At 36.6% G+C, this 21,779-nt stretch overlaps 1 protein-coding gene across 2 annotated transcripts in view; it reads right to left on the reverse strand.

Annotated features, from left to right (window-relative positions):
• Positions 1-21,779, reverse strand: part of Jhbp16 (Juvenile hormone binding protein 16) — a 266,710-nt gene that overhangs the window by 14,352 nt on the left and 230,579 nt on the right. For both annotated transcript variants that reach the window (XM_069826254.1, XM_069826255.1), the window contains one exon: positions 8,671-8,763. In XM_069826254.1, the coding sequence (XP_069682355.1) occupies positions 8,671-8,763 (93 nt within the window). The remainder of the gene's footprint in view (positions 1-8,670; positions 8,764-21,779) is intronic.

The raw sequence follows: 21,779 nt of genomic DNA on the forward strand, positions 1-21,779 counted from the left end.
CAAATTTGTCGCGAATTTTCGCGAAAATGATCTGTTTCTGCGGAAAGTCATCATTTCTGCAATAAGACGAAAGAGGGCATTTTTAAAAATCACTTTAAAGGAATACAGTAGGCCTATTTCAAGATGTTAACTGCACCATATAGGGATATTTGTTAATGACTGAAAAAAATTCGCTTCGAGGCCGAGGATCGAACTCGAGACCCCCCCCCCCCAGTTCTACGCACTGGGTGCTCTACCACTGAGATACGCCGAGGTTCAATCCACAGCAGCGGAGCAAATCCATCTCCTTTCGTTTTCCCTTTGTGACCTTATTCCATGTTTGACATATCATGTCATCATACAAGGAGCGCACTCATGCAAGTGTCTTGTGCGGCCAGAACTCCACAGTTTATAACCAAATAGCTAAACTGTGGAGTCCCTGCCACACAAGTCACTCCTTGTATGATGACATAATACAGAAGTACCGGTACAGTGACATCAAAAACTTTTTCCTTACATTTTTATTGTACCTTGTTTTTTTACTATACCATGCAGGCTTCGCTTAATGGTAAGTTTTAGTTGCCATGATAATATTTTACACTGCATAGGTACAATCAGGACATAGTTAAAATGCAAGAAAATAGTAATATGCGTTACAAGAGCGGTATGTTGAAGTTTTCATGTTCGAGGAAAAGTTTGAAAAAGCGAAACTTAGTTGAGCTTTTTTAATTTCCGAGAATTGAAAGAAAACATACCGCTCGTGTATCGTACACTATTTTGTGCGAAGATCGTTTATTACATACCTGAAAGAGGAATTTCTAATTAGTTGCAATGAAATCTCCAACTTGGTTTCTGTTCAATGACGGCAATTTTGGAAAACAAAAATATCTATCTTCAACATTGTTGCTTTAAAATGTTTTCTGTGTTTACTATACTCCAGCAGGCCGTGATATACGTCTGTCTTTTTTCCCGCCAGTCTATAAATGCGAACTTAAAACAAACGGCTTCCTTAATGTTACATGCATCACGAAATGCAGTAACTTTAGTGGAGTTGTAGAGTTTACTTAATTTTTGCAAATATTTAAAAACAATAATTAACAGTGCAATTTAGGTGAAATTGCAGTGGTAAGTTTCCAATTTATAATTATTACTATATTGAACGTCTCTGAAAATAATATGTTAAAAGCTAAAGCAGTAAAATGAATATGTCACTTAAGCGGTAAGAAAAGGGAAATTGTTATGTGTGTTCGGTTGGGAATACTGAATGTGGAATTTTAGACTTACAGCGGGTTGGTTTTGTGCGGAAACCAAGCAAATACGCACAATCTCGCACAAAAGTTTTTGATGTCACTTTATATTTCAAAATGGAGTAGCCTAAAGCCACTAAGGGGAAAACCAAAGGAAAAATATTAGACCCAGTGCTGTGGATTGAGCCTCGATGTATCTCTGTGGTTGAGTACTCAGTGCGTAGAACTGGAGGGGCCGGGTTCAATCCTCGGCACCGAAGCGAATTTTTCTCCGTCATTAACAAATATTAACCATAAGAGTTATTTCTCTAGGACCAAAAAATTAATAATCCTTACATAAAATATGGGGGAAAGAAACTAGCCACCCTACCTCATTAACTCCTGGCCTAGTTTCCTCATAAGTGGTGCCTTATTGGTATCAACATAAAAACAACAACATAAAAAATATAGGGAGATAAATTAATGGCAAGACAAATGCATTTTTATTTGTTTAATTGCTGATTTTTAACTATAGATCATTGTTGCCTGTGAATCACAAACCACAACAATTGAGTTGATTGTTTATATAACTTCACTTTTATTTCTCAGTTCTCCGTTGATTGGAAACCATAGACAAGGAAACTATCCTCCATGAAACAACCCCGGTAAAAAATTTGAAATGAGCGCGAAGAATCTATAAGAATCGTCCTCTCTTTTTTAATAGAAAAGATGTTTAATTTTTTTTTCACTAGCTACTGACGAAAGTAATACAGCTGTGTAAAATTAAATATTGAAAATATATTATGAAAACAAAATATCAAAATCATTACAATAGAGGAACAAAGTATGCAAAATTAGGGACGACTTCTGATTACATAGACTGGACAGCGAAGTGAGTAATAAGATTTGCCTCTCCATGGACTACATAAGAAGTAAGCTCCTTGTTTAATATCTTATAATGCTACATTCTAACTATGTATCATTTTTAGTTGAAGTTATTACAATTGCGACAGTACCTTCAGCGCCGTAACTGAGAGTTCTAATAATAAATTATATGCTTTACGACATGATTTTATTTATTCTATTGGTATTTTATTGCAGCTATTATTTACAATATTTTCTCAAACCTTTGCTTTCACTACTCGGAAAATTACTGCTGTAAAATTCTCCTATGAAGCACTTTCGGACTGTAATATTATTTTATGTCATTACGTCATCATACATCTTATAGTTAATTCTGGCGAGAGTTTTACGACTCGTTCCGAGCCTTGACGTTTGTAGGTGGTACAATCTTTTTTCTCATTCGATTCCCGGCAAGGAAGTGGAGATTCATTTACTTTCTATAAGAAATAAATCATATTCTGCAATGGCTTTGAATGATATCAACCATATAATCAAGAAGTTCTCTTGTGTTTGAATGTATAGATTCACTTGAGAATTGTAATAAGTATATTAGGCAAGAAATGGACTTCACAGCTTGCAAGATCTTAATAATGTTATAGTAATACATGTAGCGTGAATACAGGAATCATTAACTTTACAGTCCCAACGTATGACGAACAAAGGCTGTTTGAAGAGGTTCTCACGAAGTTCTCCTCTCTTCTCTGCAATCATTTCATCATCACCCATTAATTATTATCTAATAAATTAACAATATTACCCTTAACATAACACAGATTCATCTGAATGTGATGCATTGTCGTCAATTTCTACGATAAAATGGTAAAGTGATTCACAATTATTTCAATATGTGACTCATGAAAAAGAACTCTTGGATCAGTGATAATACTAAGTGCTACTAAATACTTCCAAATAGCGAATTAACATGTCTGAAGTTGTCGATTTCAACGAAAATGTTGACGAATGATATCAATTTTAAAACAAAGGGAGACAAAATGTTATATTTTGTAGGCGTACTAATAAAGAAGGCCTAAATATTTTCTGCAAAATGAAGTATTAAACTTGCTGTTAATACTTTGTGACAAAATATTTAATTAACGTACTACTACTAAATACTTCCAAATAGCGAATTAACATGTTTGAAGTTGTCGATTTCTACGAAAATGTTGACGAATGATATCAATTTTAAAACAAAGGGAGACAAAATGTTATATTTTGTAGGCGTACTAATAAAGAAGGCCTAAATATTTTCTGCAAAATGAAGTATTAAAATTGCTATTAATACTTTGTGACAAAATATTTAATTAACGTACTACTACTACCAAAGTCTAGTATATATAGTCACGAAGCTTGAGTTTATGAGGGTACTAGGAATAATAGACTGTGCAGGTACTATTTTGCATTGTCTGTAATGAGGCGATACTAGCAATCCCAGTGGTTAGCAACTATCTATGGATGCATATTTACTACGTATTGAGCTTCGTGACTGTATATACTAGACCAGGGCTGGGCAGCAAGAGCGGATTCTACTCTCTCACGGGGAGCCATATGATTTCTCTTCATCCCCTTTCTTCCCCGCTGAACACCATGCAGCGTTGATTCGGTGACGGATAAATATTAAGCATCCCCGTTTAGAGTCTAGTTCCGCTCCCGATGCCCACCCATATACTAGACTATGCTACTACTGCAAGTTTTCTGCAGCCGGCTACGTTTCCTACTTCTTTTCTTCGAAGCTTCTCGTTCCAGCCAATCCTCCTCTTGAAGGCTCTTTCTCCCATAGTTGAGCTGACATAATTACTCTATTGTTTCTTGGATCTTATTTTTTCTACCTGTTTGGAGGAGTCAAACTCACAAAATCCTCTTTGCCTAATAATCTTCCTACATTCTCTTCAGATGACTTGGGCCGACTATTCTAGGGCTGAACCCCCAACGGCTCATAATAGGTCATATACATGCAATGAAAACGAGTGACGGGGAAAAGCTAATCCATGAGTCGAGATGTGGAAATGGGGGAAGAAGTGATGATGATGATGATGATGATGATGATAATAATAATAATAATAATAATAATAATAATAATAAGGGTAATTTAAAAGACTCAAAACCAGTGTCTGTTGGGGATATTGAAGATTTTAGAAACATGATGGTAAAAAATTCGAGGAATTAAATCAAACGTTAAGGGAGCCGTTAGGGATAACGAAAATTGGTGAAAAATATGGTGGGGAAGCGAAATTTGATAGTAGAAGGAAGATAAGCGAGTGAAGAAAGTGCAAGCTACGGAGAGGAGGAAGCAGTAGTCAGTGAAACAGGTAGAGATCATTAATGATATACCAAGGTATAAAAAGACTAGTGAATAGTATTTTTCGAGTTAATGACTGACCAATATTAGTGAACTACAGTAGTAAAAAGATCAAGAAAAGAGCAGATAGAAAGATTAGTATCAAGGCATTAGAGTTAACGAAGGTGTGATCAGTAGGAATTATTGATGGTGTACATAAGTTACTATAGCGAAAAGTGAACTGAATAAGGAATCGGCTACAGAAGTGAATTAGTATAAACAGTAAGGTATATTGGAACTAGTGAATAAATAACAAGGTAGGATAAATATTAAATAGACGATGGACTGAGCAGCAAGAGGGAAGATAGTGGGATTAGGAAAGTTTTAATAAAGTGTACTGAAAAATAGTTTTATTTATAATGATTGTTACTGATAGCACCGTATACGTGAAAATGTGAAGTTCACCATTACATGTAAGAAATTCTGTGACGAAATATATATTATCATCACATATGCAATGATTGTCTAAATCCGATAGGTAGTCCGTGTTGCATTCGTGAATCTGATACTAATAGGTAGGCCATTCTGGCTCAGTCATTAAGCTACGGTTTGTTTACGGCGATGATCGCCGGACGCACATCGCCGGCGATTATAAACGCTGGCGATGATCGCCAGGAAGTGGTTTCTCTATCAGAGGACATTTGTTTTGTTTCATCCTTTTCATCTACTACAGACGGCCATGTAAGACAGTTAACATAGGTCAAGGACTTTACAGAAATATGAATAGGAATAAATCCAAGATTCTGAAGATACCATTTGAAGGGTTCAGAACCATAGTGGGCCAAGCGCCATTTACTAAAACCGTAGAAAACAAGGGTTAAAATGAAGTTATCACCATAATTCAATGGAAAAATATAGCATGTAATATAATGTAACTAAATGATATGTCAATCTTCATTAAACTATGGTATTCACTTAAGTTTAACCCTTGCTTTCTCCGTTTTCAATAAAAGGCGCTTGGTCCACTATAGCTCTGAACTCTTCATTTGTTCTAGAAGAGGATTATATCTATATTCACCATGCGTATTATAAAGAATAGAAGCTGTAACGGGACAGCCAAGAAGTCCTACGTCCCCGTAATTTTTGTCGGGACTCGCAAAAATCCCACATTTTAATCAGACTTTATTTCAGATGTAAAATGCAATAATTTCTCTAGCTGATGTTTACTTCATGAATTAGTGTTGAAATTATTGTTTTGTCTTTTATATGTTTAGAAAGCGGAGTGTAAAATACTATCAAGGGACGTATATAAATTATCATGAACAAACATTGTTTAAAGACAATAAAATAGTGTTCATTCTTTGCTAATTCCCTTGATTCAATCTTACTTAATAGGCCTACATTTTTCAGCAACTCTAACTTAAATTTCCTTACAAAAACGTCGATAATAAAGTGTCCCGTATTTAACTGCTACAGACTAAAAAAAAAGTCTTGATTTGTTTTGCTGCCATAACTCGATTCAATATATTCACATAACCTTCTCTAAATATCGATTGTTGAACATGTATACGGCAATGGGGGTCCTGAATTTGCTTCAGAAGCAACCTCCAGCGATCTGCGTCGCGTCCAACGATGTACATTGGCGATCATCGCTGTAAAGCCTTGGTTTTTTTGAACCGACACCTGCGACGTGCGAGGTGCGAGGCTCGTCTCGCGCAAATCCGTACTACACGGGAGATAGTGAGTGGTTTCTATCAGCGTATTCCGAATCTCACCGGTCCGGTGGCATCAACGAATGTCACGTTGCAGCGAAATAAGGAACAAAACTGCTGGAAGGATCGATGGCTGTCATGGCGACTGTACAAGTTGTTGTCTGTGCTACGCTAGCAAAATTTTGCGAAAGTTTCGTACTACCATCTCGTTCAAAGAAAAGATAGCATAAACAATTTATTTCTTGAACCAGTAGTAATAACGGGTCCGTTGACATGTTCGCTCATAAGCCATTAACATATTGTTTTTACGTTGTGCTCATTACAAACAATACAGCAGAACTAAAGCAGAACACACCGCCATGACACAACAGTGCACGATGTTATTCGTCTGCTAATTCCCGCTCTATACAAGAACCAATCAGATTCACTGATGGCGGCTGATGGAGACTGCCACCACCTCTGCAAGTTGATGGCACCGGTGCGACACCGGTGGAGCATCAATGACGTCATCGGTGGAATTCAGAACAACGTGATGCCATCGGAGTGCTCACCGGTGAGATTCGGAATACGCTCTATGGCTGCGAGATGCGAGGTCTGAGTACCTCGCAGTTATAGAAACCACTCACTAGGCCTAAGTTATCTCTCGTGTAATCCGGATTTGTGCGAGGTGGGCCTCGCATTCCGCACGTCGCATGAGTCGGTTCAGAAAAACCAAGCCTTTAAGAAACAATGCGCATTCATTTTAACTGCTAGCAACTTTAGGCGTCAACAGACCGCAGCTTTACAGTGCCAGATTACATTATTAGACAAGAAGCTCGTGTAGAATATTATTCACTCCAGGTGCTAATGATTATCGTTAGTGCCAACTTTTCTCAGTGTAGTGATGTTTCTGGTACGGCTATCAAATTCACAAATGAAAGAACAGTACTTGGTGCAATTTCTTCTCAGCAAAGTGAAAATTACTTTGAAATCACCACATACTACTACATATTCTATATCTTTCAATCTACTCCTAGCAGGATATTGTTCATATTTTCAGACTTTTCTTTTATGTTGGTAATACATGCCACAGGAATGGAACTCATGTTACATCTATTATGTAACAGGATGCTGTAATATTTGACTTGGAAGCAACATGATTAGTCAGTACTCATCATGTCTGGGCCCCATATTCACTGCATTTATTACGCAATTAATGTGTTTGAAGAGAGTGAGCCAAACTGACACCAAATATTCAGTTTTATATTACGATGTACCGAAGTACATATATTTCCATGCAGAAATTCTGCGTCATCATATGATGACGAAGAATTTCTGCATGGAAATATATACAAATGAGTGGAACGGAGAAAAATTCTCTCCGGCACCGGGATTTGAGTGGATTCTGTCCGGCATCGGGATGGGAATCCGGTGTGGCTTAGTGGATAGAGCTTCAGCACTTAGAGCTGAAAATCCGGGTTCAAATCCCGGTGCCGGAGAGAATTTTTCTCCGTTCCACTCATTCTTCATCATATTCTGTTTTATATTTCGGAAGTTCGAGATCCCTGCTGAAGTTACTGAACTCGCCTCTTGCGCTTAGAGGAATATGTGCTTGGCCAGTAGACTGAAGCTCTTGAAGTTGGTGCCTGCACAGACGCTGAATTTGAATAAAAATCCTTTCAATATTTTGGAAGAAATCGCTGTACAAATACATTGCTAAGAGATTTATCTTCTCGGTGTGATTTGTGTGAATGTATTTAATAATTGCCTTTCGTTGAGAATCTCGAAACGATTTAATGCAGCATCACAACACTTTCTCTGTATAATTCTTATAATGATACAGTAATAATCACTTACAAGGTATATGGTCTTACGACTTACGTAACTAGTCAATTGCTCGTTATTTCTTGCTATGAACGTTTTCACTCATGAAACAGATTTAGGGCTTATTCCAGACAACTACAAGGTTGTGTGGGAGAAGCTGAACCTCTTCGTTAAGAACTATAACCGTCAAGAAATATTCATATACAGTGAGTAATACCCTTGAAATCATAATTAAGCGTACAGAATAGTAATATAGCTATTACAGTACCATTAAATTGGTTTTATCTGCTTCGTTGTAATGAATGTTAATAAATACTGCTCACGTAGCTAAAGAGATAAAAATATAAAACTTCATTCTATGCAACAAAGGTAGAGCATGGAACATTTGCATGAAGAATCTAACGATGTATCTTCAAGAAAAGGGATGTGACTGTCACACAAAACACATTCCATGTCATAGCCTTTTTTCTATCTGTTGATTGCTTTTGTAACAAAGTAAAAAAAAAGAAGTAGGCGTAACTCTAGGCAGATTTCTTTTAGGATGCTTAAGTTTCTGTTGTCATTCTTAATTAATTGTTAAATTATTATTCTATCAGCTACCGCGCGCCCCGTCCATCATAGAGAGAATGTAAAAGAATTCCCAGACAAGTTTCAAGAAATGAAATTCATATCACAAATATCTCAAATGTAATGAGTTGTAATTTATCTTCAGAAAGTTCGGGCAGTCGGGAATACTAATACTGTAGTCCATCTTAAGATATTGGCTCCTTACCTGTAGGAAAGTACTTCTGAAGCGAGTTGAGGGTATTCTTGACGCAGTTATCGAAGTCATCACTCCCCATCTTGCAGTCTTTGAACATTTCAACTGTTGACACAAACAGATAACATTCTCATTAATCTATACATATTTATGGAGAAAATTTTATGAACTAAAACATAGGAAATTTGAAGCATTTCTAGAGGATGAAATTAAAACTGACCATTTAAGATAGACCGCGCACATAAGAGAATGAAAGGCAGAATAATGGTTGATGATGACGACGATGATGATGATGAAGATATGATGATGATGATGACGACGATATCATATGATCAAGCATTCCTTCTAACATTGGTTCACAATCCTCAATGAGGAGGGACGGAACTAAAACACAACCTTCATCTACGTTCAAGAGCAAGGGACGTACGCAAAGGGGAAGTTACCGGGTTTGAACCCCCCTCTAGAACTTAAAAAAAAAAGTGACGTTTAGATTTGAATATTTTCTTTTATCCATAATCGCTTTTTCTTCTCAAATTTTTCAAAATCGGAATAACAAAATCCACATCGACATAAGTAATAGTCCTCCTACCCCTCCTTCAATATAATCCCTGTGCTTGGTGCTGCGACACGCTCGAATTATAACAATGCTGTCCTTATTATAAAGAGATTTACCGTATACAAATAACTGTTCACTAAATATATATATGATTATTGTGTAAGTCTAATAATGACACTAGCATTAAATAAAATTAAACAGAATTTAAAATTTGTTAAAAATTGGATGGCTGTGAAAAAAATTACGTTTCAAAGATTTTATAAGGATATTGATGAATATGTTCTATTAGAACATAGTATCATTAATATTAATAAATATACTGTAACATAATAATAATAATAATAATAAATATATATATATATATATATATATATATATTTAAAATTGTAAACAATATTAATGTGCTATTATTCGGTTGAGAAGCTTTTATCATCCAGTCTGCTCTCAAAAAAGCTGAAAGTGAAAATTTATAAAACAATTATATTACTGGTTGTTCTATATGATTGTGAAACTTGGATTCTTACTTTGAGAGAGGAACAGAGGTTAAAGCTGCGGTTTGTTTATGGCGATCATCGTCGGACGCACATCGTTGGCGATTGTCGCCTGGAGTTGCTAGCAGTTAAAATGAATGCGGAAGGTTTCTTTACAGCGATGATCGCCAACGTAGATCGTTGGACGCAACGCAGATCGCTGGAGTTTGCTTCTGAAGCAAATTCGGAGCGCATATCGCCGCATACATGTTCAATAATCGATATTTAGAGAAGGCCACGAAGAAATATTGAATAGAGTTATGGCAGCAAAACAAATGAGAATTGACAGCGTTGTAGGCCTACGCTGATAAAGAAACCACTTCCTGACGCTCATCGCCAGCGATGTGCGTCCGGCGATGATCGCTGTAAACAAACCGTAGCTTAAATGTGTTAGAGAATAAGGTACTGAAGAAAATATTTGGGGCTAAGAGGGATGAAGTTACAGGAGAATAGAGAAAGTTACACAGAACAGAACTCCATGCATTTTATTCTTCACCTGACATGATTAGGAACATTAAATCCAAACGTTTGAGATGGGCAAGGCATGTAGCACGTATGGGCGAATCCGGAAATGCATATAGTGTGTTAGTAGGGAGACCGGAGGGAATGAGACCATTGGGGAGGCCGAGACGTAGATGGGAGATCAATATTAAAATGAATTTGAGGGAGGTTGGATATGATGGTTGGGACTGGATTAATCTTGCTCAGGATAGGGACCGATGGCTGGCTTATATGAGGGCGGCAATGAACCTCCGGGTTCCTTAAACGCCATAGGTAAGTAAACAATTTTAACATAACCCCCTTGACAAAATTCTGCGTACTCCACTGTTCAGGACTAGTGCCTTTAGTTCTGTCCCTCTTCATTGAGGATTGTGAACCAACGCTAGAAGAAATTAATATTTGAGGAGAGAAATTCGCTCCGGCGCCGAGGATCGAACCCGGGTCCTTGGTTTTACATACCAAGTGCTCTGAACACTGAGCTACGCCGAATTCAAACCACAGCACCGGATCGAAACTTCCTCCTTCAGTGTTTCCCTTTCTGGCCTGATATATTCATATTGCTAGAAGGAATGCTTGATCATGTGGTCAACATGACGCAAGACTAATACTAAGACAACAGAAGAGACACAAGAGAAGGGAGAAAATCTAGTCCGTGTGAGAAGTTAAGCCTTCGTTTTTCTGAACCGAAGCATGCGAGATGCGAGGTACGAGGCCCGCCTCGCACAAATCCGGACTGCAACTGCGCAGGAATAATGAGAGGCAAACAACAGTCTCCGTTCAAAACGTCGTTTCCACTTTTGCAACTGCGCAGGAATAACGAGAGGCAAACAACAGTTGCCAGTTAGGCAGATATGCGCAAGACGAGATGCAGGAATAAACTGTGTGCGCCCAATCCTTGGACAAGTATGCGCGAGTCTCCCGCTCTGGGACCGGGAGACATTGGCAACTATTTGTTTCTTCACCAGCTGATTTTCAGGTCTTCCATAGGAGCTGCTGTTTTCATTCCAAACGTTTGTACAGGTTCGGTGCATTCGACTAGTTGTCGAGTATTTTTTCATAGGTTATCTGTATGTGAGAGTGTGATGAACTGGTCTAATGGGAAAAGCGTAGAGTTTACTGAAGAATACAGGAATTATCCTTGTCTTTGGGGAGCCTCAGAACCGAATTATAAGGATTTACAAAAGCAGTCAACTAGAAAATTGAAAGTTTCAAATGCCACTTTCACAGGCTTCACGCAGAAGCGAAGAAAACCGAATTAATTAATTTATACATCTTGATCACACAACTTTTAACACTATATCACTTGGAATATAAATTATATATATGCCTCCACGTGTTAAATAACTAAGTTATCTTGTTGACTAGTTTCGGCCTGTGAGTTATCCTCAGAACTGGGAGGTCTTTGCGCTTTCTGAATGCGTTTCCTATGAGGGTGTGTTTGTGTAGTGTAATGTGGAGTCAAAAATTGTGTGTGTTCTGAAATTGAGTTATGTGATGTTGAGGATTTGATGCGGGTGTGTTTTTGTGTGTCTGTATATTTCGTATTGTTCTAGTGTGTTTAGTTTCTGTCTGGTTTTTTGGTTGGAGATGTAGAATTTTGATATCTGTGTTTATGTTGCTGTAGATGTGGTTGGCGTTTGTGATGTATTCTGTGTATGTGAAAGTGTTTTGTTATTTGATTATGGCTGTGATGTGTTCTTTGTAACGTGTTTGAAATGATCTGCCTGTCTGTCTGTATACACTCGTATCATTGTTAATTTATTTACTTATTTACGTATTTATTTATTTAGTTATTCACTTAATTATTTATTCACGGATTTATTATTTCATATATATACATATATATATATATATATATATATATATATATTCCCTTATGTATTTATTTGATCGCTTATTTATTTATTCATTTATTCAATCACTTAATTATTCGCTTATTTATTTATGCATTTATTCACTTATTCATTCGCTTGTTTATTTAGTCATATATTTATTTATTTGTTTATGTATTTATTTATTTATCTATCCACTTACTCAGTTATTCACTCAATTACTTATTCACTCACTTATTCATTCATTTACATATTCACTCACTTATTCATTCATTTACATATTCACTCACTTATTCATTCATTTACATATTCATTCATTCACTCACTCATTCACTCATTCACTCGTTCACTCGTTCACTCATTCACTCATTCACTCATTCACTCACTCATTCATTCACTCACTCACTCATTCATTTCTAATTTCACTTGAAGTAAGTACAGAGATAGGTTTGGAAGTAAATCTAGAAAAGACAATGTATAAGATTATGTCTCGTGACCAGAACATTCTACGAAATAGAAATATAAAAATTGAAAATGTATCCTTCAAAAAGGTGAAAAAATTCAAATATCTTGGAGCAAGAGTAACAAATATAAATGGCACTCGAGAGGAAATTAAACGCAGAATAAATATGGGAAATGTCAGAAATTATTCGGTTGAGAAGCTTTCGTCATCCAGTCTGCTTTCAAAAAAACTGAAAGTTAGAATTTAAAAAAAATAGTTATGTTACCGGTTGTTCTGTATGGTTGTGAAACTTGGACTCTCACTTTGAGAGAGGAACAGAGATTAAGGGTATTTGAGAATAAGGTGTCTTATGAAAATATTTGGGGCTAAGAAGGATGAAATTACAGGGGAATGGAGAAAGTTACACAACACAGAACTGCACGCATTTTATTTTTCACCTGATAAAATTAGGAACATTAAATCCAGATGTTTGAGATCGACAGGGCATGTAGCACATATGGGCGAATATAGAAATGCATATAGAGGGAAAAAAGACTTTCGGGGAGTCCGATACGTAGATGGGAGGATAATATTAAAATGGATTTGAGGGAGGTGGGATATGATGATAGAGACTGGATTAATCTTGCACAGGATAGAGATCGATGGCGGGCTTATGTGAGGACGGTAATGAACCTCCAGGTTTCTTGAAAGCCATTTGCAAGTAAGTAATGGTTTATTTGCCCTCCTGTCCCTACCGTTACGTATTATACTCTGTCCCGATAATCCACTTAATCATAAATAATTTTAACCAGATGATTATTGGGCTCCTCCTGAAAAAGGAGCTTGATTGCAGAAAGAAGACTTTTATTCTATTGTCTTATTTATTTTTGTGTATCGTTATGTTTCACAATAAATTAATTTAGTAACATAATAAAAATTAAAAAAAATCTTACTTTTACTTGAGTTTAGAGAATCTTCATGATCGCCGGGAAAATTTCTTTTATAGCGTGAAATAGTAGGACCTGACAATTTGAAAGTGAATCTTAAATTTGGAACGGTCACGGCTGAAAACCTTACACACGTGGCCAGTGTGGTAATTGCTGAAACTCCTTCACGAAAAAAAAATTCTTCCTGATTCAATCAATTGTAATTTAATTTCAAAATCTGATCTTGACATCCGCATAATTAAAAAAAAAAAGTGATATTTCGGTCAGCTCACTTCCTCAATCATGATTCTAGTTTCATCCCTTCCTTTGTGATATTTGCTTATCCAAAATGAATATGTGCGCAAATAGAAATGAGGTGTGCGCAAGAAAATCTGCAGTTTTAACTGGCAACTGTTGTTTGCCTCTCATTATTCCTGCGCAGCTGCAATAGTGGAAACGTGGCTTAACTGCGAGATGCGAAGTCTGCGCACCACGCAGCTATAGAAACCATTCATTATCTCTCCTGTAGTCCGGATTTGTGCGAGGCGGGCCTCGCACCTCGCATGCGTCGATTCAGAAAAACCAAGGCTTTAAGATTCGATTTCACATCGGGTTGGCTGACAACGTTATCATTTGATCCAAACCGAGAATTAATCCATTATCTTAGTAGTTATTATAATATTTGCAGATTTTATTCAAAAGATATTCCACCAATCACTTTATCATTTACTTTCTAATACAGACCTATTAACTAAAAATATGTTATGCCTGATTGCATCATCAATGCAATTTTTCTCAATTTTATTCATTAGCATCCTATTTTTGTTTCAATATTTCACATTTTATTTCTCCATTTATCATTCTGCGAAATCTACATTTCCGAGGTCTCTCTAAGCAATTATTTTTTTCTTTCCAGTTTGGCAACCAAAGCTTCCACATAAATTCACTCCAGGTATAAATTTTATAATACCTGAACTTATCTTATTTAGATGTTTATGTGGCGGCAAGTCACTAATAATTTTTTTCTCATTAATGGAGGCTTCTTTTTTTAAGAGTAGTTTCGACTGTACTTTTATTATTGCATGTTTGTAATGATGCTTCCAAGGTAACACATTACTGCGAATTTGCAGCCCACACGGCTAATTTTAGAGTTCCTCCGAAATTAATTATTAGTCGTCCTATAGTAATTAACTGTTAATGGAATGGGACCAGGTATGTGAAGAAAAGGGTGAAGGTAAGTAAGCAAGTGAGAAAATACATAATTGATTGAGGGGAAAAATGTGAAATAACAAATAATAAATACATAGACAAATATAATTATTTTCAGAAACACAATTGATTTGGTTTTGATTACAGCAAAGACGTAAATAGAAATTGTTTTCCTCCCATAAATAAATATAGTAAGTTTGTGGCAATTGTTCTGCCTCAACTTGTGTTTAAGTATTGCGGTATTAGAACTCATTTTAGACTAACTTGTACTAGGATTAGAGCTCATCTCCATTACATCGTTAAAAGCAGAATTATTAAGGGTAATAATAACTTTTGATTTCTTTTATAGGGTCTATTTATATTATTAGAGAAATGTAGCTATTACGACAACACACTACCACCAGAAACGAGCTGGCCCGGATTCTAATCTTGGTTGGGTCGAGTTATTTTGTTTTGTTTTTTTTTTTTAGTTTTTTTTTTCTAAACCAATTTAAGTTGAATTTCTGAGCAACTTTTAGCGTTAGATCTCGTACACATTTTGCAGTAATTTATTCACATAATTATGATTATCATCAGTCCACAGCCCGAGTTAAGTTCATGGTGTAGCATGCTATTTCGTACATGAGCGCAACTGTCCGGCGACAAATATAATTCGCATAACAGCAGAGGTATTGCACAATAAGCCTCAGGCGGCGGTGCAAACCTTCGAGCTCCTCCTCCGTAAAAGGAAAAAAAATATATATAGCCTATCTTTCTTCGATGACTGAATACATTTCTCCTCTTTTTGTTGCAAACATTGTCCACTTTGAACACAGTGTAATCCTATATATTTTGTGAAATGGCAGGTGCTTTAACTTGCCTTATTCGCCCCGACTTAACGAGCAGGCTCATAGATGTCGCTAGTGCCGAGAAGCAAACACAACTTAATTCGTCAAAAACTATCCAGAGTGTATCACAGGCGATGAATCTACATTATTCTTGTAATGAATGATGATCAAGAACTTTTATGTTGTTACAGGAGAACCGGATTACTCGGAGAAAATTCTGTATATCCTGTATCATGGGCTTGCCCAACACAGTTATAAATTCAGGATATAGCGGGATTTGAGCCCGGACCCCCAGGCTTATAAGCGCAGTTCGCTCTAGCACTGAGCCATCGTTACGGCTAGAACATAGAATATTGCCACATGTAAGTGATAACGATTTTTAAATGCGCTCCATCATTATCACTTATTGCAACATGTTACATAATATAAGCCTAAGTACATCTTTGTACTCCTGTAGGAAGTACCTACTATTGTCACTTCCACTTATATTTTTTTTATCCTTGACATCAATCCGTCACCTGAATCACTGCCTCCTACTTACCATTATCATAATTATGATTATCATCGACATCATTATTATCATCAACATCATTTTTATCATTATCATCTTCATCACTTTTATCATTATCAACATCATTTTTATCTATTATTTATCATTATCATTATTATTATTATTATTATTATTATTATTATTCTGAAAGTAATATGGGCAGGCACCGGTATAGTTTCGGGATACTGGGTGAAACTCGTGATTCAAGATTCATTCATACATTGATTGGTATCCCTCCATGGTACTAAGAGAGTATCCCTCTCATTATTAGCCCGATTACCTAGTTGGATTTTTTCTGAGGTTTTCTCCAACTATAAGATAAATATCGGTTTAGGGAGTTTAATTTTCTCATTGGAAAGAATTAAAATGAGCGAACGTCATACTGGTACTGAATTTAATTTAATCACTTTATTCTCACGAACGATGTAATAGATCCAGAGACGGAATATTGAACAAAGTAGCAAAAGTAACAATTTTATTATTGTCAGCATGTCGTGAACACAGCGACGATGGTTCGCGCGAACGCACAAATGACCGAAAAATACTTATAAAATATCAATTATTCTTGTGCCGAATATGTGTGTGTGCTTGTGTGTGTATGTAGGCAATCCATGGTGCTTTTTTTTGTTGAACTATCGTGCACATGGTGGTTCTGTGTATCGTATTATTTTACAGTGTCACATTACAAAACATGAGTCAACGACAGATCCTTTCATACCATAGTACGTAGTCTACAGTATCCTGTTATCTCAGATTTGTAAATTATAGGTATTAAAATAATTTTAAAATGTAAATAATAAGTGTACAGCCCAACTAAGCACAGAGGGGTAACTGAAATCTATGGCCCGTCCCAGGCATCTGTGGAGTATAAAGACAAAACAAGACCTCTGCGCAAGTGGTATGTGAGATGGCCAATGACTCAATGACTGCTCTGGGGGGGGGGGAGGTATTGCTGAACGAAGCGAGCAATCGCTTGCAGGAGGGGATAATTTCTATCTTAACTCTACTCCATCTTCTACCCTGAGCATCTTACCCCTTAGCGGATTCGAGCTGATGTTACCCGCAATACACTCCGGCACAGATAAACTCCGCCCTCATATGCGCGAAGTTACTCCACAGATTTTTGGGACGGACCATAGTTAGTTCTGAGATAATAATTGCACTAAAAATCTTGGTATAACATCAATTCAAATGCACATACCACTAGTTCTGCACATTCCCCTAGTTGTACATCATTTTTAAGGTATTTAGAGTCTTGATATGACCAAAAGGCGGCCCACACAGGCTCACTCTTGAGTTAAATTTTGAATGTACACTCCAGGCGTCTCAATCAAAAGTGGAGTTTCAACCTGTTGGAATTCTTGAGTGCGCATTCCAAGAGTGAACATGACAGAAAATCGGCAAATGTCCAGTGAGGTGATGCGTGATTTTATACAACTCTATCAACAACACTAATCTTTATGGAAAGCGAAATCTTCAGCAAATGCTAATAAATAAATTATGAACTGAAGCAACAACAGAGACTTGTTAAGCTCATTCAACAAACTTTTCCAACTGCAGACAAGGAAGAATTTGTTATTAATAAATTCGGAAGCAGTTAAAAAAATGAACATTGTAGTTCTGGGGTTGACAGCATGTAAAAGTCATTGTTGTGGTACTCCAATTTGCTCTTATTCACATGCGACCAGGAACCTCCAAGAACCAGAGTATTACATTTGGATGCCGAGTCTGTATGTAAATGATCAGATACAAGTATGATAAATATTTAACTATTTAACTATTCAGACATTGAATACATTATTCTTGTCCTTCTTAATATACTACGACAAGATACAAACAATGTAGGCCTGCCTAGCACACACATTTTATTAATATCGGTGTATATAGTGATAATGATTATTAAAGGAGAAAAATTCGCTCCGGCACCGGGGATCGAACCCGGGTCCTTGGTTCTACGTATCAAATGCTCTAATCACTGAGCTATGCCGAATGTTAAATGTTATGTTTTATTTAACGACGCTCGCAACTGCAGAGGTTATATCAGCGTCGCCGGATGTGCCGGAATTTTGTCCCGCAGGATTTCTTTTACATGCCAGTAAATCTACTGACACGAGCCTGTCGCATTTAAGCACACTTAAATACCATCGACCTGGCCCGGGATCGAACCCGAAACCTTGGGCATAAAAGGCCAGCGCTATACCAACTTCGCCAACCAGGTCGACAGGTATGCCGAAGTTCAATCCAATTTTTCTCCTGTAATAATTCTTATCATAACATATTATATTCTGTACGACCAAAAATTAATCTTTACTTAGATTCTTCACCCAACAGTGATATTGTGGAATCCCGGCCACCAAGTCACTCAATTGAGTACTCTCCTTATATAATGACAGTTGACTTAATATATGTCAACATACATAGCCTATGTCGAACTTGGAGTCAGGACACAAAGAGAAAAACGCTAGAGAGGGATTTGATCCGGTGCTATGGATTGAAATGCGGTGTAGCTCAATGGTTAGAGCACTTGGTACGTAGATCCAAGGAACCCGGATTCGATCCCCGGCGCCGGAGTGATTTTTTTCCTCTAATAATCATTGTTACCGTAACACAGGCATGCCAAAACCCTGCACATTGTGCAGTAGTCTCTGTGCGATGTGCACTTTCTATTCCCCTACCTGGAGAGAGTGAATCGGCTTGGAGGGGAACGCGACAGGGCTATACAGACCTGCAACAGCATATCAGCTTTTCTTTCAGTAAGCAGTTTAAGTACGGGTGCTGATTTGGCTGTGTCTATGAATGACTTATGATAAATAAAGTGAGTTCACAGATAACAAAGAAGAGAAATTACGAATCATATAATACGAATCATATAACATAATGTTTCCATCAGCCAACAATAATTATTTTAAAATGAAAGGCTTTCATCAGCCCATGACGAGGTAATAGTCTTGTGACAGTTTAAATCAGATTAGTAAAGTTCTCAAAATATGATATTGCCAGCGCTTATTTCTTAATTAGTACTCTCACGGCAAAACGAACTTAATAATGACGTTGTTTTGGAGTCTGTACTAACACAGCCATCAAAGACGACTTTCATTTCATAAGCTGGTAAGTGATGAGAATATAGTGAGGAATACATATGAGCCTCTTGAGGTTGTAAGGAGCGAAGAAAGCAACTATTTGCAAGGCGGAAACATTTTTTGGAAAAATATATAATGGCAAATTTTCTATCTCACGTCACTATATTATGCTAATATACTTACATTAATAAACCATTAAACCTGACAAAGAGAATATCGTCGCTTCACAGCTTGTGAACTAAACTTTTAATTTCTTTCAATAACGCTTCCAGCTTGTCGATACTTGCTCTCAATGTTTTCCAAATAAACTATATGCGAATTTAAATTCTAAGCTTAATTCATATCATTTATTAATATTAATGTTAATTTATATTGACATACAGGAAGGAAATTATTTCAGTGTAGAAACTTCACAATGTCCTACTGCATGTAATTAATTGGGAGTATAATATTTTCTTCAACATTTGTACCAATGGTCCGAATAAATAATAATGCTCGACGAACGATGAAAAAGTAGGTTCTGTTACTTTAAAATAATTAGTAACTACTACGTAAAATGAAATACTTGTTCTTTTTTGTTGTTTCGAAATTACTGCAATATTTTTTTCTTCAAATACTATATAAAAATCATATTAATAAATTATGCTTTGGAAACCACTACTTTGTGAAATATAACTGAGTAAACCAAAAGTTTCTTGTATTACAATTGTCAAGTATAGGCACTGATAATAACAGTGTTTTTTTTTTCCTTCTGCTAAGTGTGTTTATAATGTCCAAATGCCTATTTAATCCAACGCAGAAGAAATTATTGTACGCGCCTCCAGGTAAGAAAGGGTAAGAGCAACGCTCGAATGATGCAGTCTGCACAGACCGGCGAACCGCACACAAAACTACACATTAAGGGTGCTATTCATAGATATTTCGCTAGCCCGCGCTACGAGCGTGCTAAACAGGATTCATATCATATTATCATATTGCTAACACTGGTTTATGAATACGAAAAACGTTAGTTCGCTGATCATCCACCGAAAGCCCGCGCTAAGAATGTCTATGAATACGGCCCTTAGAGTCTGTTTTCTGGCATGCCTGCCGTAACAGATATATTCTGTAGGACTAAAAATTAATGTTCACTTATATAGTGATAATTTTTTCTTGTCACAGAACAACACCGTTGTTGTAAAATATTGCTAGCTATTTCTACATTGTTTTACTTCCTCAGTGCTGTTTCTAATGAGGTGATTTTTTTGTATGTCAGCTAAATGTAGACGAGTTTGTTCCCATTCACACGGAACTACTCCAAATTAATTTACATCTTCACAACGTATATTGTCAAATGCATTATGTACGTCTATGAAAGTTATGAAGTTTTAATAGTGAAATTATATTGGACTATGGGAGATCCTAAATATAGATGCTAAGATACTGTACAAAAGATATTTTCAGGCACTCTTCCTGCTCTAGAGTTTTAGACATTCTATAATTAAATATTATTTCTCTTTGGACAATTTACGTTTAGGATAGGATTTAACAAAATTCTTGTGCAAGGCAAATGTCCAACCACCAATAAACACAAAATTCAAGTTATCTATAGTATCTTTGTTTTCTGGTAAATTTAACTTATTTCTAGCTAAACTTTTATAAAAGCTTGTGTTCATAATCAACTCGTACAGTGGCGTCGTGGTCTAAGGCATCATGTCTGTGACTCACGAGGAAGGAATTTTCTCATGAAATTTCGGCTAATGTATGGGACCGGTGCCCACTCAGCACCGTGATGAATTTGAGGAGCTACGCTAGGTAGCGAAATCCGGGATCGAAAACAAGCTATAAGGCCCGGAGGTTCATGGAATTGAACGCACAATACCACCGTTCTGGTTAGATGATCGTTCACTTCTGCTGCTGGACGTGAGGCCAACAGCCGATTTGTAGGACTTGACCCTTCATAGGTTGTTCGCGCCACAGACTACTGCTTCCTCAATCACTCTACCATCGGAAATCCGTCTATTTGTCCCAACATCAGCATAAATAAATTCGTACTTTGCAGTAACTACTGCCGGGAAGACAATGCTCTGAAATATGGCAAAGTGTATTTCCTTGCAGAAGTTCCAGTTCTTAGTCCAGTATCGTATTTGATTTTTTCTTCAACCTGTAGATTCCTCACTTTAATGGTAGCTGTCACTAATTTTCTTTAAAAAAATTTTCTTAAAAAATGGCATTTTGCTCGCTCGGGAGTGCACTCATAATTGAGTCTGCGGTCAAATCGGGGAGTGAGTGGAGTGCGCACTCTAAACACTCAAGAATGTACACTGCAGGAGTGCATTCAAAAGTGTGCTTTTGTGGGGCCCTTAAAACTCTAGTTTTAGGTGCAAAATGCTTCACAGAATTGCTATACGTCATAACCTCATTTATATATATATATATATATATATATATATATATATATATATATATATATATAACTTATATATATATAGGCTATAAAATTTGCAGTTACCCTTTCTGTGCTTGGTAGGACAGAAACTACAGGTAAATAATAATTGTAATTAAATGTACATAATAAATGCAGATAATACTGAAAAAGTAAGCGATAGCGATATTCATATCTCCTTTTTCTGAGTTTGCAGATCCCAAGTTCCCTATCTCAATAAGTTCAGCAGAGCATCCTCTATTT

This window comes from Periplaneta americana, chromosome 5 (assembly GCF_040183065.1).
Source record: "Periplaneta americana isolate PAMFEO1 chromosome 5, P.americana_PAMFEO1_priV1, whole genome shotgun sequence".
NCBI classification, from domain to species: domain Eukaryota; kingdom Metazoa; phylum Arthropoda; class Insecta; order Blattodea; family Blattidae; genus Periplaneta; species Periplaneta americana.